General features: G+C 40.9%; 1 protein-coding gene across 1 annotated transcript in view; it reads left to right on the top strand.

The window, feature by feature from the left end:
* grm7 (glutamate metabotropic receptor 7) overlaps positions 1-26,750 on the top strand; it is a gene marked incomplete at both ends in the record, with an annotated part of 141,083 nt that overhangs the window by 55,643 nt on the left and 58,690 nt on the right. Inside the window, 2 exons of the mRNA XM_079242852.1 lie at positions 4,876-5,013; positions 18,484-18,684. Of these exons, the coding sequence (XP_079098978.1) occupies positions 4,876-5,013; positions 18,484-18,684 (339 nt within the window). The remainder of the gene's footprint in view (positions 1-4,875; positions 5,014-18,483; positions 18,685-26,750) is intronic.

The following is a 26,750-nucleotide window of genomic DNA, read 5'->3' as shown; positions in this document are numbered from 1 at the left end:
GGTTCTGTTTGTCAGAACTTCTGAATCCAGAAATATCTTCACCAAACTTTGTGACATTTCTCTGAACCTGCTCAGAACTCACACATAGGAGATTCTTCTGTAATTGAATCTTTATTCAATCAGAGGTTTCAACAAATACGACTGCTAAGAGTTCCAACATCCATAACTGGAGGAAGTCAGGAGACGTGAATCCTGGTTCAACCTTGTCTGATTCAACGTTAGTCTCCATCTTTAGTTCTCTGTTTGTTTTTTCCTTTCAGGAGTCCAGCTTCCTTTCATGAGAACAGCATAGACATTGTTCCGTTTTTTATTTGAGGTCATAAATAATTTTCCCTGCTACCCACGGAGGAGCTGAAACATCCTCTCAGGTTGAGGCGAGCTAAGAGACAAGTGAGAGAGGGACGGCGATTAACAGCGCCGTTACAGGAAGATGGACGGTGTGTATTTGTGAGGCGATGAGCTCGGTGTTGGATCGATATCCGACTCCTCCTGGCTCTTCAGGCCTTCTCCATAATGATGCTCCTATAATTACCTGACGCCTGCAGCAGCTGCGGATGACTTTCTGATGAGTCTCAGGTCAGAGAGGCAGCTTAAGCTCCTTGTGACAAATGATGAAGATCCTGAACGGCTGCTTGGTAATTCCTGATGCTCTCGCACCGATTTAAAACAACCCGGAAGCGGCAGCGATGAAACAATGTTGGAAACCTTCAGCACATGATGAAGGCACAAAATCCAAAGAGCAGAAACATTTAGTGACTCTCACAGAGAAGGTGTGAGAAGCTGAGGAAGAGGAGTTCAGGCATCGTGCAGCACACTGATAAAGCCCTCGCTTCAGTTTGCTTATCAAACAGCGATGGGGGTGGTTGTTTTCCTCCTCGGCAGCATCTCCTCAGGACATGAAGACAAACCCTGACATTATACACTCCGTGAAGTCGGCCGAGTCCCCGCACTTCAAATGAAGATGAAACTCCAAGCTCGCCCCGAGGTCACATCCACCCCCTTTTTCTGGATGTGTGTTCTGCATACTGCTGCAACGAAGAGGAGTTCTTCAAATACAGCTTCCTGTCAGGACTGGGGGAAAAAATGGCCTTTCATTGTCTGAGTGTGGAATAACTGTCTCTATTTTTTTCTAATCTCAGATTATTGGAGCTGTAATCTTCAGTTTTTATCACTTCTTCAGACCGGCTTCATTATTCATGCGCTCTAAAAACAGAACTTGAAATAGAAGGTACAGCCCAGCTGTCCCTCTGCAGCCATGGAGACTCAAGCATCTGGAGAGACAGCATCATGGCTGTCCCAGTTTTAGCATCCCCCACTATGTGCTTTATTCTCCAGTGACGGGGAGAGGGCTCAGATAAAAACCTAAAAGGAACTGGAGGGACAGTAGGCCTTGTTGGTAGGAGTTTGCTTCAGCTGTAAAAATGTGATATTAATGATACTGTTTAACTTTTATACATTTTATAAAATGTTATTTATGTCGCTAACGTTATGACATATGAGGGTTGCCGTGGTTTCAGCTCCTCATAGCAGCTCGGTGTTTTTCTGTTCGGTCTTTTCAGTGTAAAACCGAGCGCACTGACAGAAAGAAGAAAGATGAAGACATCAATGAAAAGACTTTCAGATTATTGACGATCAACTGGATGAAAATGTCAAAATCAACAGAAATATCGTTTAGTTTAGCAGTTGCTGGTCAATAATACACACTGTGATGGCCTGCCATCTAAGTTTGTTTGTATTAGGTGTGATTAGGGGAGAATGTAATGCACCTGCAGGGGTGGGAGTGGGTTAACCTATAAAGCCTGCTTTTGCCAGACTCACTCCCTGAGTTTTTTTAGTAAACCTCTGCACATTATCCATCAAACTACCAAGAGTTTCTTTACTGGGTTTAAATAAACTTTCACACAATTTGTCACAAATAACAGGCTAACCCCATGCTGCTGACAGAGACCACATACACTGTGGGAGCAAACTTTCCCCTAGCTATCTGCCCACCCCAAACGCTTACTACATAAACTCAACCCTAGTCTTCGCAAATGCGGTTGGTGTTTTAAACACAAAACCCGATGACTAGGCTAAGCAACCAGAAACTGGTGACTCATCCATAGTCACGGAAATGTACCCGAGACAACCGCTCTGACCGCGGTGCAAAAATAACAAACTAAAACAAAAAAAAGGCAGTCCAGTCATCCAGACCACATTCTAAATCCTATTGGGAAAGCTTATCCCACCAAACACTGTCTGTGGATCTCCACCAACAGCAACAGCCCCATGGCAGACCAACAACAAGAAAACCTAAAGGAATTCCATTTCCAAGGATGATCCCGGACGAACCCCCACTTGTTACCAACTTGGCTCACAGTGGTAACAAAAGAGGGAGTCAAATATAGGATGAAGTATTCCCATTCTCTTTATTTACAGAACTTATTCAAAACAAACTCATAATGGGGTCTGAGTGTGTAAAATATCAGTAGTGAAATGCTGTGAATGGTTGTGTGACCAGGTGTGCAATGTTGTACAAAAATGCAACCCAAAGCTTAACAAATTATAATTACCATGATGGGGAGAGAAATGCTGCCCAGCCAGAGGAAAAAACCCAGGGAGTGAGTCTGGCAAAAGCAGGCTTTATAAGTTAAGCCACTCCCACCTCTGCAGGTGCATTACATTCTCTCCTAATCACACCTAATACAAACAAACTAATATGGCAGGCCATCACAACACTCAGATGTTTGCTGGGACCTCGACTTTCAGGCAATTGATGTTCTAAGAAATGCCTGGATCAACTGGTTTCTGCTAGCATCTATTAGCATATAGCATTATTATATAATAATATTTCATGAACATGGTGAAGTTTTTTTGTTTGTTTGTTTGCTTTTTACTGGTTTTCCTGCTCGTCTGCAATGAAACCCAGTTTAAAACATTTTCCTTTTAAATCTTCCTCAGAAAGATGAGATTTCAGCTCCACTGATCATGTGTTTTTATTCCATCATGGATTTCTATCACCTGTTTTTATTCTGTGCACCGTTTCGTGTTGTTTCAAGCATCTTCACGTCATGTCCTCCTGTAATCAGCGCCTGCCCCCAACCTAAAATGTTCCACCTGTGTTTGACTGTCTTGCCCTGTCTGTCTGTATACACTCCTTCTGTGTGTGTTCATCAGTGTGTCAGCATTTTCCAGCATTTTCTAGAGAGCTTCGTGTTATTTGTCCTCTGTTTGGATGTCTTTGCTTGTCTGTATCACCACATCAGTTCCACTTTGATCTCTATTAAAAGAATTTTATTTCATGATTTTGTTGTGGAGCTTACATTCGAGTCCGGCCTTGCTGGTCCAGTTTTGTGAGCAAGGGTAGATGGTTGTCTTAGTCACCAGAGTTGTGAAAATGTCCAGCGGAATCTTTTCAGCTTGTGTTTTCCTCTCATCTGTTGCTGCTGATCTTTCGCCTTTGGCTTTAGCCTTCACCACTTCCTTTCAGAAGATCATGTGACCATCCTGCTCTGCTGACTCATAGCTCCCAGAGTCTGATGTCCTAATTTTACCCTGTCAAGAAATATGATGATTAATGTGAGGTGGTGTCAACTCAGGGTGTTAATCTGGGTCATAACAAGCAGCGTGGTTGTGGCTGATGATTGTGAGGAGAGAAGAAATGAAAACTGACTTCCTGTCCAGTGTTTCAGGAATATGATCCATTCCTTGGATTTGGGGACTTTGAGTTTTATAGTCAGCAACAGGCCTGTGCACAAGTCTCCTGAAGAACTTCTGGTTTTTGTCAGATTCCAGCAAAGTAGTTTCCATTTTACGTCACACTGCAGTCACTTTGCAGCAAAATAAAACATTGACATGACCAGATGTACTGTCAAAAATACTTTTAAGCTCCAGAAAAGGACAAGTGGCTGTAATGACGACTGTTGTGTGCCACTTTGTAACACTTCCAGTATGTATAACAGCGAACTGAGCTTCCACTCTTTCTCTAAAAACACTGCGCTTCATGTGCAGTGGAAGCACAGAACATAAAGGATGTATTGATGGATGGATGGATGGATGGATGGATGGATGGATGGATGGATAGATAGATAGATAGATAGATAGATAGATAGATAGATAGATAGATAGATAGATAGATAGATAGATAGATAGATATGAATGAGCATATGGATGGATGGATGGAGAGATGAGCATATGGATAGATGGATTAACATCTGATTATTTTGCTGTTGGGTGTCTGAACATTTCCAGTATAATTTCTACCACCAGTCTGAACATTTCCAGTATAATTTCTACCACCAGTCTGAACATTTCCGTTCTGTTGGAGGTGAACTGAACACAGGTGTGTCAGCAGTGAGCAGGTGGTGGAGCATCACCATGGTGTCTTCAGGTAGTGGGATGATGATGGAGAGTTCTGGCTCTGACCTGCTTCTTGTTTTCAAGTCTGTTTATCTTCATTTTTAATGTTAATCTCATAATTGACTTAAGTGATTATGCACCTACACACCCCCCTCCACACGCCTCGGCCCTTTGTGCTCCCTGCAAAGGTTACATGATCTGATCTATTTCTGGAAATTCACCGCTCTGTTTCTTTTCAGCTCGGAGGATTTCCTTCCTGCCAGGAATTTTATTACCATATATGAAGCTTTTTTTTGTTGGCAGCATTGCACAATGTTTTGAGTCATTTAAATTGAGCTGCAGAGATTTTTTTCTTGGTTTTTCATGGTTTTGTTGCTCAGAAGATGGCTGAGGTTCATTTTCCTCGATGTAAGCAGGACAAAGTTCATGATGAAGACTTTCCTTCACCTGAAAGAGGAGCCGATGAGCAGATTTACGCCTCCAGGGATGAGGAGTCATCCAATGTGTTGGCGTCTGACGGATGTGTTTGTCTTTTAGGTTTTGATGCCTACTTTATGTCGCGGACTCTTGAGAACAACCGGAGAAACGTGTGGTTTGCTGAGTACTGGGAGGAGAACTTCAACTGCAAACTGATGAGCTCCTCCAAGAAAGACGACAGTAGCAGGAAATGCACAGGTAGGTGTTGGTGTGTGTGTATATGTGTGTGTAATCACATGCATGGAAACCACTGCAGCGACAGTTTGCCTACAGATGTGTTTCTATTCAGTCTTAGACAGAACCAGAGGTCCATTTACTCTGCTTGATTAAATGAACCCGGTGGGGTCTTGGGCGTCATTGGCCAACTTTTTGTACTTTTGTTTTTACCTTTTTATATTTCAGTTTTTAAAAAGTTTACCTACATTTTTTAGTATCATTCATTCTCCACGTTCTTATTTATTAATTGAGCTCATCTTTAAAAGTCTCATTGAGATCATAGACCTCTTTTTCAAATGGCACATGGACCGTACTTGTCTAGCTTTTTTAAGTTATAATATCATAACTCATAATATTTTTACACTCCTGAACACATTCACCTAATCACACACACACACATACTTTCAATTCAGTTCAGCTTAACGCCCCTTCACAACAGAATCTCAGAGCACTTTACAGACGTGTTGATTTGAGCCAATTCAAAGTAAATAGCCTAATCAAGGAAAACCAACAGGGTGCATCAAATCTTGACTGTGATTCAGTCCCCATGCAGAGCATGCACGAGGTAATAGTTAATAGATGGATGCAGTTTCTTCTATTGTTTTTTCTTTGGTTTTTTTTTTGTTTTTTTTTAGTGAGGGCTTTTAAATATAGCTCACATTCACACACTAATGGTCACATCGGGAGTCAATGTCTGGTTCATTGTCTAACCCAATGACAACTTTGGTGTGTAGACTTGGCAGGACTTAATCCCCTGACCCTCTGGTTGGTAGACGACATACAGTGCATGGTCCTGGCTAAGGCAAGCACAAGCACAACCCACAAACAAGAAGTGATTAGAGTTAAAAACTTGACTACAAAAGAAAAAAAACAGAAAAAATTGAATTAACTAAGAAATTTTACCAGCAGAAAAAGAAACTAAAAGCAGGGACAGATCAATGGTTTCATCTCCAGGACTTTCACATTTAAAGTGATGATTTTTATCACTTTGTTTACATACTACAAATTAATCAGCTCTACCTGGTCGGATTGCTCGCTCCACTTCACACCGTAGTGGAATCCTCTGGTAACAACAAGAGTTAGACACAAGCAAGCATGACAACCATTTCCCTCACAATGAACATGGATGACTACACAAATATGAGGGTCAAAAGGAACTCTCAGTCTTAGTTTTAATATCATGGAAAGACCTGATGTGTAAAGCAGTTTTTCTCCTTTAATGGGAGGGTATGAATACATATGAGGACGACTGTATATGTGTCTAACAAGGATAATTTTTCACTAAAGTTAACGGCAGCTGGACAGGATGAACTGTCAGCCAGAGGAGAGCTCGTCTAGTCCACCTCCTCCTCATTCATTCATTCATTTTCCTAACCGCTTAATCCAATTCAGGGTTGCGGGGAAGCTGGAGCCTATCCCAGCAGTTTTAGGGCGAAAGGCAGGGTACACCCTGGACAGCTCCCCAGTCCATCACCTTCTCCTCGTGTTTGTTATTTAATCACAAAGGAAAATAAAAGTAATTAAAATAAAATTACTGGCACCATTTTCTGTCATTTTAAAAAATAATTTTGTGGGTTTTCGTGGATGAATTAAATAATCTTGGCATATGTAGTTCCTAGTCAACTGAGGACTGGAGCACTATGAGTAATTTTCGTACACTAGAGGCCGTCTCATTTTACTGGCAAGTAAGTGCACTTCAGTGTGTGCAGACGACATAGAACACTTTGTAGCTTATGCAGTCTTCACACTTGGAAGTATGCAGAATCTGAATTTAGACACAGCCAGAGACCATCAGATAAAAAGCACCCAAAGAAGCCGCAGAAGAAGTTGAAAACATCCAACTACCAGCAAAACTGTGGTTTTATTACATTTGACGAGGTCTTATTATAAAAAGGGAGGCTGTTCCACAATCTGGGGAGCAAAAACAAAAAAGGCTTTGTTTCCTCTTTTGGTTCGATATAAAGTTGTAAACCACCACAAACCTGCATTACAACTACCAAATGGTTAGCTGGAATGCACCAATCCGTTTCATGAACTCAGCATTGCCCACTAGTGGATGGACTGAGTAAACAACTCTAGCAACATAAGGCACACGGAAGTCTGATGACAACATTTGAAATTGACATCCCAGTTCACAAATGTAAGAGAGCATAAATATAGGGCCCCAACAGCCCTCAAAACCTTGTCTGCTTCTTCAGCTGTTTCATGTGAAATAATAAAGACAGCAAAATAAACTCTTTATGTTTGGGCCTCATCTCTCTGCCTTGAAGTCATTCATAATTAAATTAATATATATTTTATACCACAATCACCACGTTGCTGCTAAAAATCCTGTTTGTTTGGTTTTTTTTTGTCCATCTTTACTCTTTCAGAGAATAAACAAAAGAAATGAGAACAAACCATGTGTCTTTGTGACAGGCTGCTGGTAACAAAGAGCCTATAGATCCTATTTAAAGCTGTTTATTTGTTGCGTGTCAATACAACAGGAGTCTTATTTAGGAGTCTTTTTCTGCTTCAATGATATGTCAGAGTTAAGTGGTTTAATAAGGATTAAAAACACTTTCCCCTGAAAATGGTTTAAAACAAGGACTGGACTGAAACAGAGGAAAAAGCAGAAAAGAAAAACTTTGAAAGACCTTCAAACAGCTGGAGAACTATTGATCAGATCACTTTAAAAGATAACAACACAGTCTGGTTGTTGGGAAGCGCTGGAATCAGGATGATCTGGTTTAATTTAAATGAGCTTTTAAGTGTCCAAGGACAAGTATTCATTTTTTATTGCACTTACTAATTAAAATCAATAACACCAGGTAAAACCATTCCTACAAAATCTGAAAGCTAACGATCTTATTTTGTAGTTTTAAGTGTTTGTGTCCAAATAGCAAGTATTAAAGCTGTTATCTTTGCCTTCGCCAGATTCTTGTGTGTCACTTTGTTTGGGTCAAGAGATAAACTTTAAAATCCTTTTTATCAAGTAAAATGAACAAAGCCTGTTCTAATGATAAGTGTCCAGTGGACAAATAGTTTCTCAGGCTGATTAATGACTCTTTGAATCTACAGAATCAACATTTGGGACAACCCAATCACTTTGCTTGTTTGATTCTGCTCATGTAGGTCTCCCGTTGACTCCATGATGAAGGAGAGGAAGTTGATATTTTCAGAAGCTTGTTTGGAAATGTTTATGAACACCAATGCAGCGCATCGACTGCGTGAAGCTGCTGTGAACAAACCTTTGTATTTGTGATGGTAAACAGAAACTTATAATCCTTCCTCTGCTCCAATCAATAATGCTTCACAACTAGAGACGGAGTATGAAGGTGTGAACAGGCCAAATGAACCTGTTCTGTTTTGAGTATTGAATGAATGAATTACCTTGTTTGTTTGGTTTTTTTTTCTTTTCTTAGCTCAGCCTCATTACGTTCACCCTTCTCTGTGTTCTCTGTAATTTCCGGCTCTGGCTGATTGATTTCTGAAGATATGAACTTTTCAAACATTCACACAGCCATCCAAATTAATTTGCTGCATCTAATTTATTGTCACAATTCCCATTTCCCTGAAACTGTCTGCGCTCCTTTGTTTGCCATGGCTTCCCTCCATCCTTGCCGATGGAGACACCGGGATCATCTTCCCCCCAGAACTAAGCACACAATTACATAATGAAACTGCCTTCTGCGCCATTCTAGGATGATTGATTCCCACAAAGCAGCCGCAGCAGCTCAGAGACGAGACTCCAGCTGGCAGCTTTATTCTGAGCAAGCATCCAGACAACTTAGTCAGGGAGAAATCTGCAAACTCACTTCCACTCGAGATGAAAACTGAGGAGTGATCATTCATCTATAGCACTTGGGAAGACATGAGGAATTACAGCGGGATAGGATTACACTTGTCCTGTTACAGCCAGCTTTTTTTAATGGCCTCATCAGCACAGTCCAGTGTTTGTTCAGACTTCATCAGCAGCTCAGTGTGAAGTTACTGAAGATTGTCGATCATACCATCCCATATTCCTGCCAAGGCCACTGCGATTCACATGAAATCACCTGAAAGCATTCATCCTGAGGGGAAGCTATGCCATCATGAGGAAAGTAAAGCATTTTCACCCAGTTGTCCACGGTCTTAAAGGAAGCTCTGTAACCTGCTCGAAGGTCCAGAGCAGGAGGTCATTTTTAGCTTAATCTAAGAGAAAATTAGCTCAGACTACCACACACCATACTGAGCCAAAAATACCTGATCTGAGAGTTCAGACTAGCACACACCAAACAGAGAGGGAGATACCAGACATGAGATTTCTGATTACTACACACCAAATGGAGATAAAAATATGTGACCTGAGAGTTCAGACTACCACACACCAAATGGAGATAAAAAAAAAAAAAAATATGTGACCTGAGAGCTCAGACTACCACACACCATACTGAGCCAAAAATACCTGACCGGAGAGTTCAGATTACTACACACCAAACGGAGACAAAAATACTTGACCTGAGAGTTCAGACTAGCACACACCAAACAGAGGGAAATACCAGACATGAGATTTCTGACTACTACACACCAAATGGAGATAAAAAAAATATCTGACCTGAGAGTTCAGACTAGCACACACCAAACAGAGAGGGAGATACCAGACATGAGATTTCTGACTACTACACACCAAATGGAGATAAAAAAAAATATCTGACCTGAGAGTTCATACTACTACACACTAAACCAGTGTTTCTCTATTCCAGACCTCAGGCCCCCCTGCCCTGCATGTTTTATAGGCAACCCTACCTTAAAACACCTGAATGAAATAAAGGGCTCGTTAATAGGCTGCAAAGAACTTGAGGTGGAAGTTCAATAATCTGACTCAGGTGCTTTGGAGGAGGATAGTGTATAAAACATGCAGGGCATGGGGGCCTGAGGACTGGATTTGAGAAACCCTGCACTAAACGAAAATACCTGACCTGAAAGCTCAGACAACCACAAACCAAACGGAGTGGGAAATGCCTGTCAGTTTTAGAGTCAGACATTTTGCTGTTTGGTAGGGGGGCTGCAGACAGTGGTAGGATGGGATACCACTGTTGTCAAATGAAATCAGTCCACAGGAAGTTGTGGCACAGTAAAGAAAACCCACAGAGTAATAAAGCTTGGTGATGTTGCCAGATTATAATCAGACTGTAGGTGAGCAACTACTTTAAACCCTCCCATTCAACATTCAACAACAGCTAATCACATGGTAACAACAAAATTCATTTAGTCATGAAGGCATGGTCAAACCAAGTTGCTGGATGTCCAAACTAAATCTCTTATCACCAGACAGAGACTGCTAGAATAGAAATGGGCAATGTGAACATGTGTTCTGGTACCATTTAAATCTAGATATGTTGAGATGAGACTATTTTTTTTATTGTACAGTGTTTGGCAGTGAAGTGAATTAAAACTTAGGGAAGAGGAGATGGAAAAGATGAAGATCTAAAATTACAATGGCTCTTTGTTTGGTTTAAAAAAAAACAAAAAAACAAATAGGTGTTGGTGGATTGTGTTTCTTCTGCATGCCACATAGTCATTGTTCTATGATGGTAAAACGCCTGAAATTTAACTCAGACAAATGTTTGTTCTGGTGGTTCTGACACTATCTAAAGACATTTTTACACAAAGGGACTTTACTCTGTCTCATTGATTGGTCAGGACTGAAAACTCGTTTGCCGCGAGAAAACAATGGAGCGACAATCATTTTGTGCAGTTTCTGGGTTACTGGTTTTCAGAGGTGGCAATTCCTGGTCCAGAAAGTAAAAGTCCTGCCATGTTTTTGGATCTACCTGTACTTTTAGTACAGGTGTTTTCACTGACAGGCTCGTTTACCTAGCAAATAAGCTCTGCTCATTAAATTCAGCTTGTTTGGCGACTGGTTGGAACAGCCGCCGGACAGGACTTTTACTTTCTGGACCAGGAATTGCCACATCTTCTGGTTTTACCTCAGTGTTCAAAGCTAGTATATTTCCAGTAGAATCTGTCCAGAATGAGCAGCAGGAGAAGCAGCAGGTTATCCGACATGTTGGACAATGTTGCGTCCTATGTCACTTCCTCTCCTTTTCACACTGCAATGGCACTGAACCAAGATCCATATGTAAACAAATGACGGCTCTTATTTCCAAGGGGACTATAGTTTGCTTCTTTGGTCTGCACCAGAGGTTTCTTCTTCAAACATGCCAAACTTTGCATGGAAGCCGACCAGGGTTTGCTGAACGTGGAATAACTAGTGTGAATGCGTCTTAAGCACTGACATCCAAAAACTGATTATTTATTTATGGTTTTTAATAATATACTGTATCTAATGTAACTTCTTCTGTTTATGCAACAAACTGTCGTGCAGAGAACATTTGTGTCATTCATTCTTTGGCTGTTCTGTTCGGTTGTTCTGTGTCCTTGCAGTGAACTTCAGACTTTAGTTCACATTTGGGCCCTTGGGCCCCTCGTCCTTGTTACATCATGTTCTTCTGAGTCAACATCATTTTTTGAAAGGATTTCAGAAGAAACATTTTTAATATTCTAACTGAAGCTAGGCATCCCTGTTAACATTCAGGTTGGATATTCCTGTAATTTTTCAACTTTCTGGCTGCATTTCTGCTTAGATTCCATTTGCTCTGTGTCTTTGTTTTGGGCACAGACCAGTTTGGGTTTTTCCCCAGAGATGTGCATAAAACATGGATTCAGCAATGCTGATTGGAAGTTTAGAGTCCTGCTGAAAAGCACCCTCCAGTCATGGCTCTGGAACCCCACCTGAACCAATCTCTTAGGATGATAATGAATGAGTTTTTCAGCCACAAACACAAAAGTTGAAAGAAGGAATGGTTTAACTGGAGCACAATCTCACTAATGGCTTCATATCAGGGTGTTTTCTCTGCCACACACACTTGTTGGAATGTCAGGAGACTTGAGAAAAAGCTTCAGGCTGTCCAGAGGAAAAATCTCATGATCAGCTTGTGACAGAGAAAGCTAAAAAATAAACAGGTCACTACTTCCTGACAGCTACCAGAAGCTGCTGGTGATCTCCTGGATAAGATACTCCATCTGCTGTAAGCAAAAAGAAGCTAACTACTTGCATATTTAAGCTGGTGACCCACTGAATCAGATACTTTCTCTTTTAACTTAAAGTTTGAATGGGCTGGGCATTTATTATGCGAGGCTATCTTCCATTAAACTGAAGATAAGGCACCTGAATCATCCATTGCTCTTGCAAGCCAAAGCTAACTGAATTAGCTTCTCCATCCCAATAAACAGCAGACAAAGAATCTAATTCAGTAGGTCACTAGCCAAGAGAAGCTAGGTGTTAAGCTCTTCAATGCTAAAGGACTAATAGATTGAATGAATCACAGCGTTACATCTCAAGATTATTATTAGGTACACTACCAGCCTAAAGTTTGGACACACTTTCCTATTAAATCCAATGAGAAAGTGTGTTCAAACTTTTGACACGGTACTGTATAACGAGTAGTCCTTTCTCATAAGCCATCGCTGACTGCTCCATTATCCCAGCCTGGTCATTGATGAGATCAGTTGCTGCTTCAGGATGGATATAGCATCCTGGTGCCTGAAGGATGGTCCTAATTATGACCTTTATCCTGCTGGTATATTATAAAGATGAACAAAGGAAACATTTTCTCCATTCAGCTTGTACTTAGTGATGGTCAAGAAAAACTTGTGTTGTTCTGTTTGGGCTCAAAACTGTCCCCCCCCCCCCCCCCCCCTTGCCGCTCCCAGTTTAATTAGAACAGTAACTCTTCATCAAGGCTATCTGATCTGGTCGGCTACTATAAATATGAAACATTTTTCAGATGTCTTTTAGTAGGTTTTTATAAACCTATGGACAAGGTTTAAAGAATCAGTGTACAATCATTTTCATTTTATCTTTAATTTGGTCACCTTTGTTGCAGAATCTTCATTCTGCTTTACAGGTATTATTAATAACTGAACTGATTTACAGGGAGTTTTTTCCTTCCCACTGCCAGTGTGCTTGCTCAGGATGGGAGATTGAGTTGGAGCCTCCAACTCAATCTGTTGGTTTCCTTATATAGGCTATTATGAATTTGGCTTTCATTATGTTTTTTTCTGTCTGTAAAGCATCTTGAGATGGCATTGTTGTGATTTGACGCTATATAAATAAAGTTGAACTGAATTGAAATTTAATTTAAGGACTGTGTTATGACATTAAATGTTGTTGTGAGGATGAAATGAGCAGAAACTGGGGTTGGTGAGCAGTTATAGCAGAGCTGATGAACAGCCAGCTGTCATTGTGCTGGCAGATACATTTCCTCCAAGGACCAGATTTTCTTTTTTCCTCCTCCAGAATGATGCCACTGCAACAAGTAGGACGATTATTTGTGTTATTAACCCATTTACCCAAAACGGGTTACAGACAACATGCTGAGATGCTCTGCTCTCTGAGGAGGTTTTAGAAAATCTCTGAAGGTCTGCAGCTCAGATTATCACATGAACTGCTGTATGACAGTGTTGTAGTCCCGAGTCTGTGGTCTCTAAAGGTGTTGTTAAACAGCACCCCCTCTCCCCTACACCGCCTGTGTGCAGTAACAGGTAGCTGTAGTTCTGATGACCCACACTCTGCTGTCAGGATTAGATTCTGCTCACGACAGTGTAGTTAATGCTGCTGTGTCTGACGGGTTGTGAGAGAGAAGAAGAGATACGGGGCGATCTTTGAGAGCACAGAGGGACTGAGAGGCTCCTGGTGATGAGATAACATTAAGCTGCTGGTCGCTTTGCCTCAGGCGACACCATATGTAAGGTTAGAGATGAGAGTCGAGCCTCTGGAGGACTTCTACACACTGATAGGACGATCCCATCAGCGTCTCCACAGACCTGCAGTCACATGACAGCAGATCCTCTGGGTAATAAATGCTGATAAGTAAGCTCAGAAGAGTCCGATCGCACTTCCACTGGAGCTCATGATGCCTGAGGACCAGCTGGAAGTCCAGCCTTTATCAGAGTTCAATCTGAAACAGTTTGAAGCAAAGCAAAGTGTGGAAAAAACTCATCCTCCCTCACTTCATTCAAAAGGTAGGAATCGCTATAGCAACCTCCATGACTTAGCAGGTCTGTGTTTCTCAGTGAAAGACTCCAAAAGTGCCGTCACCATGTGCCCTTTACTGATCTCTGATCAGAGGTTCATAAAGCTTCATGAAGATGAACTGAAATGCGACGGCTCATGAAAATCATTAGAAAATCCACGGCTAACTTCCTGCAGCCTGAACTGGTCTAAATGGTAGGAACTGAATTAAACATGAATGAACTGGAAAGAACTGGACTCATGTGACTAAACTGGTCTGAACAGGATTGAACATAAATAAACTGGTCGGATTTGGACTGAACACATCTGTACTGGACCAAAATCATCTCAGCTGGACTGAAGTGACTGAACTGGTCTGTTCGCAACTGAAGTCATCTGAACTAGACAGAACTTATCAAGCTGGTCTCAAAGGATCTGCAAAGGTGAAAATCAAGGATATCAAGTTTTGTTCCTTGAGTTTGGCAGGTTTTAGACATTTCCTGCTTTAACTCACCTGATTCAGATTAATGGATTGTGTTGGGGATAAAATCAAATAGAAAACTCTAATTCTCTGAATCTCTGAATCCTCCTCTGTGGTCATGACTTGTTCACTCAGATTTAAAGAAGTGAAACAGAGAAGTGGTGATGTCATGTTTTCATGTTTTCATTCCAGGATAAACTTGATTATTTTAACTATTCAGCAGATTCTTCATGGCTTTATATTCTAGATTTAGTTTTTGTTTCATCAACCAACTAGAAACAAAACCTCAAATAACAACAAGCTACTTTTTTAGACTCACTTCAACTCATTTAACCTTTATCATGTGCTCCCGTGTTATGACGATTCACACTTAAAGCTGAAGGCCAAAAATGATGTCTGGTTGCTGATTACAATGTCATGGTTGGACTGCCGTCTGAGGTGACCGGTGCTGCTAATGGATTCTTGATGTTGTATTGTTTGCTGAGCGTGTTCTTCCACATTCTCCTCAAACAGCCCTTTAGTTTTATGTCCTGTCATTATTCATACACACTTCACAACAAACAGATAAAAACACAGCAGAGGCTGTTCTGAACTTCCTCTCTGAGGCTTTCATTTAGTCTGCAGCTCATTTGGAATGCCTCACGCTCGACCAGCGCTCATCCTGCCTGATGGAGGTGAACGCTCTGCGTGAAGGTGAACTGAATGTAAATGGAGGTTGTTTGGCAGCCATGTTTATCTCTCTTCATTTTCCCTGAAACATCATCCAGGAAAATATGATTGTTTAGCTGCTTTCCATCTGTGATGAAAATCTCAAATGAAATAAGACATTTTGTCACCGACATCAGTTACTAGATCTTCAATACTTTCTCCGAGTTTTCTCTCAGAAAAGTCCAGAGAAAAAGAAACGCATAACTTTTCTAAAACTATCAAGTAGCATGATTCTGGATGAATCTCCAATCAGCAGACTGCCCTGATGATGTGTGAGGGTGTCAGGATTGGGTATAAAAACAACCTCAACTATAGGTTTGGTTTTTCCAGCAAAGGTTGGTTGTGATTCACCACTTTCTTCCAAACATCAGAGAAGCATCATTAAAATCAGCAGATCAATTTCTCATGACAGATTGTAAAGAGTGTTAAACTTTCAGCAGCTACAGAACCTTTGGAAAAGATTCAGGGAGTCTTGGAAAATATCAGGCTTGAAAAGTCAAGGACAGAAACTAAATAAAAACTGCTTCAACGATAGAATAGAGTTGTAATATCATGACTTTAACAAAACTAGGTAGCAGTGTGGTGATGTAGTAGTTAGCACTGTAGCCTACAGCAGAAGGGTCACTGGTTTGAGCCTAGAATGGGGGGAGCTTTAAACAGTGGCCTTTCTGGGTTATGTTTGCATGTTCTCCTTGTGTATGTGTGGGTTCTCTCTGGTTACTGCAGCTTCCTCCCCCACAAGACATGTTTGTTAGGTTAATTGTGGTTAATTAACTATTGTTAATGGATCATTTCTCTCATGTAGGTTGCTTTAGATAAAAGCATCTGCCAAATCATGGTAGAATAATGTAAATAAATAAAATAGAGGAGGAGAATATAATGCAAAAAAAAAGATAGAAGGAAACTTGTGACTTGGCATGTTTTAGAAAAACAACATATTCATGCAACAATTATTTATAGGTAACTATATATATATATAGACTGTATATAAAGAGATAGACGGAGTCTCCGTGACGTCACCCGTAGGTTTCTGAAGAGCTGAATTGAGGCTCGGTGGGCGGTTCCTACCATCGCCATGTTGGCAGCGTCATGTGCATCGTCTCGCCCGGAAAATACAAATATGGGCAAAGAGGTGGAGCTGAGAGGGCAGCCATGAGCGTCATGACGGATGATTGACATCGAGCGAACTCCGAGCTTTCTGTAGCTAAAAGCTAACCGAGCTAACCCCGAGATAACGGAGCTAACCAGCTAATGGAGGTAAGCGGGCTAAAGCTAAGTCACGTTGTTAACCGGCTAAAAACCGCGATCGTTCTACGTTCTTCTCACTTGGAGCCAGAGATTGGTACCTGTCAATCAAAAGGACACGGCCCTAAATTTGCCGAACTTCGAGATTAAATAACGGGCGAGTTAGAAAAAAATTCACTCCCCCCACAGTTGTCATGAAGGTAAACCTGACCTATAAACCGAAAATGGATTTTTGAACCAGGCTGTAAACATGTTTATTTCTCCCGTGAAGGTGGCCTTTTTAACATGGGAGTCTATGGAGATTTGCTCTGTTTTGGAGCCAGTCCCTAGCAGGTGAAGGGAGAACTGCAGTTTTATGCATTTCCACATAGGCTTCACTTTTAACCACCGGAGTTTGCCGCTTGGTAACTACAGGTTAAATGACAGGTTTCTCAGGGTTTCAATCTGGGCCTTCTATTGTTCAGCATTTACCTGTTCCAACAAACTCAGCTCATGGTTATAAACCAAATATCTGATCAGAACTATGCTGATGACACTCAGATCTATAATACTTTAATTCAGGGGACTTTGGTCCCAGGCGGAGCATCAGTTTGTACCCTGGTTAAATCAAAGCTTGGTACTTGGTATTTTATTCACAGAGATAGAGGTATATCGGACATTTTTACTTTGTAAATAATGCTAAATGTTCAAAGATTGGTGTCCAGCTTTACTCTGCAATTTTAAAAACAGTTGACCAATCCAGAAATCTTGGTGTCATTTTGAGCCCTTAGCCAAACTAACAGTTATATTAAAGCCTGAACCATATCAGGCATTTACCATCTGAAGACTACAGGTACGTCACAGAAAATTAGAATATTGTGAAAAAGTTCAAAATTTTTTTGCCACTCATTTCAGAATGTGAAACCTATATATTTTATAGATCCATCACTCATACAGTGAAATATTTCAAATATTCAATCCTTGAAATTTTGATAATTGTGGCTTATAGATAATGAAAACCCAAAATGCAGTGTCTCAGAAAATTAGAATATTGTGAAAAACTTCAATCTTAGAAAGTCATGGCGTCACACCCTAATCAACTAATTAAATCAAAACACCTGCAAAGGTATCCTAAACCTTTAAATGGTCTCTCAGTCTGGGTCAGATGGCTACACAATCATGGGGAAGACTGCTGACTTGACAGATGTCCAGAAGACAATCATTTGACCTCCACAAGGAGGAAAAGCCATAACAGGTCATTTCTAAAGAAGCTGCTTGTTCACAGAGTGCTGGATCCATGTATATTAATGGAAAGTTGAGTGAAAGGAAAAGGTGCACCAGTAAAAGGCATGTCAAGCAACATCCATTCAAGAATTTGGGGCCCTTCACAAGGAGTGGACTGAAGCTGGACTAAGCACATCAAGAGCCACTACGCACAGACGAATCCTAGACATGGGCTACAAATGTCACATTCCTTTGGATCTGGGACTTGCGACTTGACTTGAACCTGAGTCACAACCTCCTCAGACTTGATTTGAACTTGCAAAGAATGGCTTGTGAACATATCTGGGATGTCTGTAATGATCACAAACAGCACAACAGACTGAATGTGTGAAATCTGCCGTTTAAATAAAAGTCTGGCTTTTGGAGGAAGCCTATGGAACACAACAGAAACACGACTGTCTATGTTTTAAAAGAGCAGATGTTACAGTTCAGCCAGTGAACTGGTTTGGTTAGATAAAGGACTAGTGCAATGACGTCATTACAGATTTAACTTTTTACTACATTATTCGAGACATTCCCAACTGTCCTGGGTAAATTCCCTGGGATTTGTTGGTCAGTAAAAAAATCCACTTCAGAAAATTCCACAAAGCAAACCAGAACTCATACTGTAGCTACATGTGGTGTTCCAACTTCAGAAAAAGCTCATGTTAATATAAAATAAAAAGCCTCCTCAGGTCATACACCAACCCTGATTTATATGCCACCTTCTGTCTTGCAGGTCAGGAGCGCATCGGCATCGACTCCAAGTACGAGCAGGAAGGAAAGGTCCAGTTTGTGATTGACGCTGTGTACGCCATGGCCCACGCGCTTCACAACATGCAACGGGATCTGTGTCCGGAGAACTCAGGCATCTGCCCAGAGATGGAGCTCGCTGGAGGGAAGAAACTGCTGAGGTATATCCGCAGCGTCAGCTTCAACGGTGAGTGGACTGATGGCTCCTATAAAGCCTGCTACACATGATGGGTTGCACTCTGAGCACCAAGGCCACACCGCGCCATCCTGCACGTCGTAAACTACACTGCTTAGAGAAGAGACCTCCTGCTCTAAATCTCACAATAATCCTTCTGCTGTTAGAATTAAATCCAAAGTCCAGATTTGACACAGCACGGGTCAAAGTGACCCATGTTTCACATTGAAATCAGTTTATTTTATTATTGAATGTTCCAAGTACACTTGAACTGGTTTGTAGCTTGGTGAAACCACTGTAAACTGGTGAAATGTGATAGAAAAACAAACCCGATTGCTTCGGTAGTAAAAACTGCCCTCTTAGTTTTGACATGACTCTCAAATCACCTTGACATGTTTCTGCTCAATCCACACAGTCCAGTTTAATAGGAATGGGAATGGAAAACTGGGCTGTTTGTCGTTCCAGTAAGATCCATTTTTACTTAGTCTCTTGGACTGGGTCTGACTTCCTCATTCGATGACTCACCAGGTGGTTTGACACCAGAAGTGGGACAAATTGCACCCTTATCAGTCAAAGGAAATTTGGCTTTTAGTTCCTAAATGACTTTTATTTTTGCAATTATTCAAAGTGTCCATTTCAGACTGGTTAAACTATTATAATTGGTTTTTATGTTAGTAAGAAGTCATTTATTCTTATTACATAAAGTGTATATTCATGCAATTTTTATTATAATAAATTTTCATCTACCATTTCATTTTTTTTAAACAAAAGTTTAAATAACAGTTGAACACAAAACATCAATAAATAAATCCAGTACATCAAATTCTGGACTTTATATCATTTTACAGTCACTTATTTCTCCTCTGGCACAAAAGTAGTTTACAGCTGAGGTTGGTAATATTGGGGAGCGAGCAGGATTTAAAAGTGCCGCCCTGTTTTGGCTCCTCCCCCTGTCCGGGCCCCTCCCCCTCTGGTTTTGCTCTTTTCATGATCCAAGGCTTTTTTATTTGCAGCTTTTTCCATCAATAATTTTCTCTTTCTCGGCTCAAGTGGGAGGAGGCAAATAAACCGAGCCAGCTCGGGAAATCCTTCCTGCATTTTCTCAGCCATGTTTGCCTTCTGAGTTTCTTCTTCACTACTTTGTATTTTCATCCTAACACTATTTATATGCAGGTTGTCGCTATGATACATCATAGCTTTCTCATATTTTCATAAGTGACAATGGTATATTTGCAATTTTGCCACTTTAGCGGACATTAGGAGAGTCACCCAAGACACTGCTGCTACAGAAGAAAAAACCAATGTTATATAAAAGTTCATATATACTCTACCAGTCAAATGTTTGGACACACTTTTCCATTAAATCCAAACCTTTGACTGGTAGTGTACATGTGCAATTACCAAGTTTACCACGGTGATAAATAGGACAAGATACCAGTTCATTTTTATAGAATATTTCTATCTAATAAATATGACAATCTAACATTTTACAAATATGTCTATAGAATAGATAAATTAAATAAACTAAATAAAAAGTGAAATACCTTAAAAGACAAAGAAAAGTGTCTGTACATGTATCTAGGAATAAAATATTGCATGTGAAAAAAAAAAAGTGGCATTGTTTTTTAATAATTCATGCATGAGAGGGCTATATATCAACAACAAAGTGACTTGTGTTTGTCAAGCTGTGTTTGTCTAGGCGTACATTTCTGATCTGTTTAAGTAGTGCATGCATGCAGTGCCTGTGTTTGTCCTTGCCTTGACACGTTGCCATAGAGATCGTTTTGAGTGGGTCGTGCACAAAGCAGCACGTGCATGTGGAAAGAATATTTACACTGCCAGAGCCGATCCCGTCTCTTCCCCGGCCTTTTCCTCACCTGCTGCCTACATCAGATGTTTGTCGCCGCAGCTTTGTGCTGCAGACATGTCTCGGCTTCATAGAGTAACACATAATGGTTTGGAACTCACTGGAATCTGTTTTCCACTGGGATGATGTTATTTCACTTCACAGATCAGTGGAAGGAAGCCCCTCTGTCTGCTATATCACCTGATCAGTCTAATTGATCAGCTTAGTGAAATAATTCCCATCAGAGATCTGAAAACTGAAGACGCACAAGAAGATTATTCATGACAAATATAATTTCCTTTTGTCTACTTTGTAAAAACCTACAACGGAGATGCAGGAAGTTAGATCTGAAGGGGGATGCAGAACTTCCAGGAAGCATTAGATCCAGTTCACATGGAAACATGTCATGATGAGGTGGTGGTGGGCTGCGAATGACTTCAGCCTTACCTAAATATCTGTTGCTTCTAGTAGTGTGTATCAGCACAGCATCACCTCATCATAGCTCCTTCATCGTGTTGGTGGATTTTACAGTGAGATATTATTCCTCCTGGAGACAGCACACGTCTACACAGTGTATGTTCATGTATCTTCACGGTACAAAACGGGAAAGTTAATTAATAAGTAGTGACATTACTTTTAAAATGCAGTAACTAATAAAGTAATTTTAATATAATTTAATGAAGTAACAAATAACTTTTTTATAAATAAAAAAATATCTACCCAACACTGGTTCTAGTTAGCTAACTAAATTAAAGCATGTTAACAGATTGCTAGTTTTCACTAGTTATTACTTGCAGACAGAAAAATGTCCATTTTCCTTTAAAATGCTAAAAAAAAAATCATGTGGTGTATTTCTGCGTTGACGGTGTAAAAGTACAAAAGTAAGAAAAGAAAGTGGGAATAATGATTTTTGTTTGTCCACAAGAAGGCAACCGCCAAATGGTGTGAATAGTAAATGATAAAATATATTTATTTTGTAGACAGAAAAGGCAAAGAAAATAAACATGGAGCATTTTTGACCTTGGATTAAGGCTGAAATATGGAAATGAGATATGAAGGTCTGAATTCTGTGTTGATCCAGGATGAAGAAACTCCAGTCAGCCGTGGCTGGAAGGTAGGATGAAGGATTGTCTTCATGGAGCGTTAGTTTGAATTTTACTGCCTAAAACCAAGTCCATCATGAAGTCAGCGAGTCTGCCAGGCAGCGAAATTTCAGCTTTCTTCACACTCACTTCCCATTCAGCACAAATTGTCTCCAAACAGCCAATCAGGGAAGACGGAGCTGCTTTATGAGGCTGCCGTCGGCCTTCAGAGACGTTTGCCTCTACAGCCAAAATGCAAATGAAATGTGGAGTTATAATAGCAGAGCAGCGTGATGTTATCATCTTTACTCTGGCTCACACACCTAGCAGCCACATGAAGGGGGTTTAGGAGCCAACTGTTGCTGCAATAACTCTCGATATGGACACCCCCCCCTCCCGCTAACGTGGCCCTGAGGGAGCTTTTTATTAGTGATGTGTGACGCTGCTCAAAGTTCTGGTGTAGTGATGAAGCTCTCAGCTAAATCGGCTTTATGAAGCTTCATGATGACGTCCAGCGCTCAGCTTCCTCTGAGCCGGTCTGCTTCTCTCTCATGGGGAGGCGATGAAGCTTCCTCAGCATCTGGAGACCAGATCTGCTTAATCTCTGCTGCTTCAGGACATCTCCCACTGAGTAGCAAAGGTCATTTAAATAATTATTCATTTAGTCTAAAAGTCTACACTCACACCACGTCAACCCGGCAGTTCAGTTCTGATTAGAGTTCATCTATAAATCACATCAACCTGCTGTAAAAATGAAGATATAGTTTTTTAACTACATTAATTTGTTCATATGTTTATTTATAAAGGCCTCTGGTCCATTTCTATCCACCTTCCATGGATCCACATGGCAGCTGCCACAATATTGCGACTATTTTCCACTACGGTATCCCTGAATGGACAAACAACTGTGTGCGTAAACTGCAGTGTTGGCTTTGTTGGATAAGTACTAAAGGGCCATTGCACTTTTAGGAATAGGTAACACATTAAAAGCACCATAGAAGAAGACAGAATGCATGTACAAAGTATTGACGAAGGGATCAGTGTAGTCTTTAATGGACCTGATGAAAACATGTCATCAATCTAATCCCTTCTGTTATCTGTTTCTCTGAATCTAAAGTCTCACAGTCTTTGTTGCTGTCTGTCTCGTCACCATGGAAACATTGTTTGTTGTTTGTAATCTGAAGAGTTTCCTTACCACACACACCCCCTTGTCACGTCACACCCATAAGTTTTTATAATGCGTGATGTGTAAGTTTGAGATCTGGTGACAGTGGAGGCCGTCTTGATGAGTGACGGCATGTGAAGCCTCGCTGTCCAAACGATAGCAGCCCCCCCGTGTTCCTGACCTGAGCCTCTGCTGTAAACCCCCCGCAGTCCGACCCGTTTAACCCACAGCAGGCCCAGTGGACTCAGAATCACCTCTGTAGACCAGTGTTCCTCATCGCATGCGGCTCACTGACTCTTGACTCTTGACTCGTGAAGCAGCCACTTTCTGAAAATGCGATCTAAACAAGTTATAATGATCCTCACGGTGCAGTTCTCTCCAAAAAACAAGAGCTGCAGGCTGCTTGCAGAAACTTTGCTGTCCTGACGGCCCTAACTGACCCCGTCAGAGTTGCCAGTTTTGGCTGATTTCAGCTGCACCGAACTCTGCCAAAGAGCCGCTTCGTCTGTAGCTCTGTACTTATATTGAAAAATAGAAACACCCACATTCCTGAGGCATTATTGTATTTTCACCATATATTGTTGCATAAGAATGCCGTTACTCCATTCAATATTTAGGATAACCATTCCTTGCTTAAAAAAAAAAAAAAAAAGCTGAATGTTACTGATTTGGCAGCGTAGATGGATACGTAGCGTGGCTTTTTTTTTTTTTCTTTTTTTTTTTTTTTTTAAAAAGTGGCTCTCCTCTTGTCTTGGTATATTGAGTGCGGCTCTTGTTGATTTAACAGAGAGGATCACTGATCTAGACTAAAGAAGTGATTCTCCCAGAAATAAAAATAAATAAGTAAATAAAACCGACTCACAGAACTTTGTTTCCATTGAGCCAAATATCGAAAGAGAAATGAAAATGATTCAGTGTGAAGCTGCTGCCTGAGGACACCGCTGATCTAAAGTTCTGATTCAAAGTTAGTTTTAAACCCATTCAGAGCCAGTTTCACTTTATAAACAGGAAGCTGATGATTTTCCCAGTCTCCAGCTGCAACCAGAACTGGTGTAGACAGTCTGACACTGGCAGCTGGTGTCACATGACTGAAACACAACATGAACCTTCCAGTGTTGTCCTTGTTCTTGTGTTGAGCCGAACACATATTGTTTCTCAGCCACCATCATGACACGCGTGTATTAAAAACAAGATGAGAGGATGACAAAGTGCCGTGAAATGTTAAAAAAATCAGCATCAGTTTTATTTACTCAGAGAAAAACTGGTGAAGCTGAAGTAACAGGCTGAGCTTCTGGTATTCCTGACCTGGAGTCGGTCCAGGACCATGAAGATGCTGCTGGCTGTCACCATGACACCGTCCTCCACCTAAATTATGACCCTGCAGCTCATCTATTCATGAAGAAATAAAAATTATAATTACATTCAGAGGATGTGTGATCTTGGCCTCACTCCCTGTGACCCTGGGATCAAGATGGATGGATGGATGGCAGGATGGTCATCAGGATCTCCTGCCCTTAATATTTTATAGCTAACCCTACTTTAACACACCTGAATGAAATAAAGGATTCATTACCAGGCTGCAAAGATGGAGGAGTATCTCTAAAACATGCAGGCCAGGAGGTCCTCAGGGACCAGGATTGAGAAACACGGCATTAAATGAAGAGCCATTTTAGAGCTGCATGAACCAACTCTACAAAGAGAGCCGAGTCTTGAAAAAAGTCAAGTTTTCATAATAAATTGAACAAATTACATTTCCTACAAATCAATGATGTGTTGTCCATCCATTGGCTGGGTGATAAGTTTGTTGAGTGACCTTCTACTTGTACAAAATACATCTGAATGAAGAGACTAATTACGAAAGTGATGTTTCAAGGGAAGATCAGAAATATCACAGTGGGATGCTAAACAAAATAGATAGTCTGGTTAGTAACTGGTTACTTTGTTCATTGCTGGAAAAAAAAAAAAAAGAGACCACTGAGAGAACGTTAATATTTCTGTTTGGCTCACTGAAATTCTGATTTGCCAGTAACTTTACAAATCTTCAAGCCTCATTGACTGGTGATGAGAAAAGTTCATTCAGAAACCTGATCGGGCTGAAGTTGCTGGATTTCCATGATAGTGAAATCCTCCATGCAGCTGGAGCGTGCATGTTCCAACTCCTGACCGTCAGTGGGGATGAGGAAGGAATGACATAAGAAGTCAGCAGAAGCTACAAGAGGACACTAGCTGAAGGACGGCAGGGGTTTGGGACCACTGTAACTGGGAAAGAAGATTGGTGATCTGGCAGCTGGTTAAACTGCCCCACATGTTGAATGGTGGGAAAGAAACTCAATGCCATGTTGGTGCATCGATGTATAAAAACAGATCAGAGTAAGTTGCTGTATGAAGGTGTGAAAATAGATTGATGTGGCTTCAACAATCGTGAACTGTTCAACAGAACAAAAAACAGTAAAGTCCAGTCTATTTACCATTTCCGAGGCTAAAACTAGCAGGTGATTACAGGTAGCCGAGGCTAAAATCCACAGAGCAAGCAGGCGATAGCTTCCAGTGACCTTCAGGCTAGGGCTGGGCGATATATCAAATATACTCGATATATCGTTGCTAGTCCTCTGTGCGATATAGAAAATGCTTATATTCGTCATATTCGAGTATCCTGTTGTCACGCAGGTGTTTTCAGCTGTGGGCGGGGTTTTCTCCCTCCTCCTCGACTCTGCACCGCTTTGCACAGAGAGTTAAAGCAAGCGTTACGTACATAACGTGAGCTACGTGCTACGTCATGAGAGGCAGCGTGTAGCCACTGTTGCCCACTTGGTGACTTACTCGCTAAATCTGGCAACTTTTTTTGTGAAAAGCGACTAGCGACAAATCTAGCGACTTTTACTGGAGTTATTAGAAACTTTCCTGGTGTTTTGGCGACTGACTTTAAAGCGCATATTGTAAAGTTATTGTCAGAACGAGAGTCTCTCCCCGTCCTAAACCACTCAGTCGCTCCAGCTGCAGCTGCAGCCAGTCAGAGGAGCAGAGAGGACACCTGCATGACTCCACCTACAGTCACAATGAACAGCCAAATCCGCCACTGATTTCGCTCTGGATTACAGAGTGGGACGTAAATTACAAAGTTTTTCACGTCACGCAAAAATAATTCATTATATTTGATTACATTCACAGCCTCTGTCACTTACTCACCTCATCCACTGTGTGTGTGACACAAGCTAAATCTAAATAAATGAGCTCTAGCTCGTCATGTCTCTACAAAATACAGAAAGCAGTGGGAATCAAATCCTGAATTAAAAACTGGCTGAAGCCGTTTATTGGAGACGATACGAGGACATTCTGCCTGTATTATAAGACTGATTTCTACGCTAAACTCTGCGATTAAAATAAATACACGACAACTCAAAAACGTATCCATAAAGCAAAGCCTTATAATAGTTCATCATTTGAAAATTCACCCCCTAGAGCACCTATTTTCATACGTTGCATTTATTACATCATGCAAAGGCACTTTATTTTGTTTTAAAATGACATGTTTCTGCCACTGCTTTAACTGTTCAATAAATACGGTTTTGATCAGTTTGCTTCGTTACAATTTCATCCTTTTGGCATAAATGTTTAAAATCAGCATATCTTGATGCAGTATGAACAATTATGTTTTAATGTAGACACAAAATCATCTTACTGATGTGATTGTATGCACCAAAGCATTAATTCAAGGCTAAGGTAAATATCGAGATATATATCGTATATCGTGACATGCCATAAAAATATTGGGATATTACTAAAAGGTCATATCGCCCAGCCCTACTTCAGGCTGATTCACAGCTTTAAATCAGCTGCTAACCCAGTTAGCCCAGTTCAGGCAGACTGGTCCTGGTCCACTGGCACTAGCAGGCACTAGCTGTTAGCCAGCTCTCACATAGAAAAAGCAGTGGGCAGCAGCCAGAAAGATGCCAATAATCTAGCTTGGTTTGTTGAATGTTTCTTT

The sequence above is a fragment of the Telmatherina bonti genome, assembly GCF_933228915.1.
Source record: "Telmatherina bonti genome assembly, chromosome: 6".
Taxonomy (NCBI): domain Eukaryota; kingdom Metazoa; phylum Chordata; class Actinopteri; order Atheriniformes; family Telmatherinidae; genus Telmatherina; species Telmatherina bonti.
Note: the sequence above shows the minus strand (reverse complement) of the source record. Positions and strands in the feature narration are given on the sequence as shown.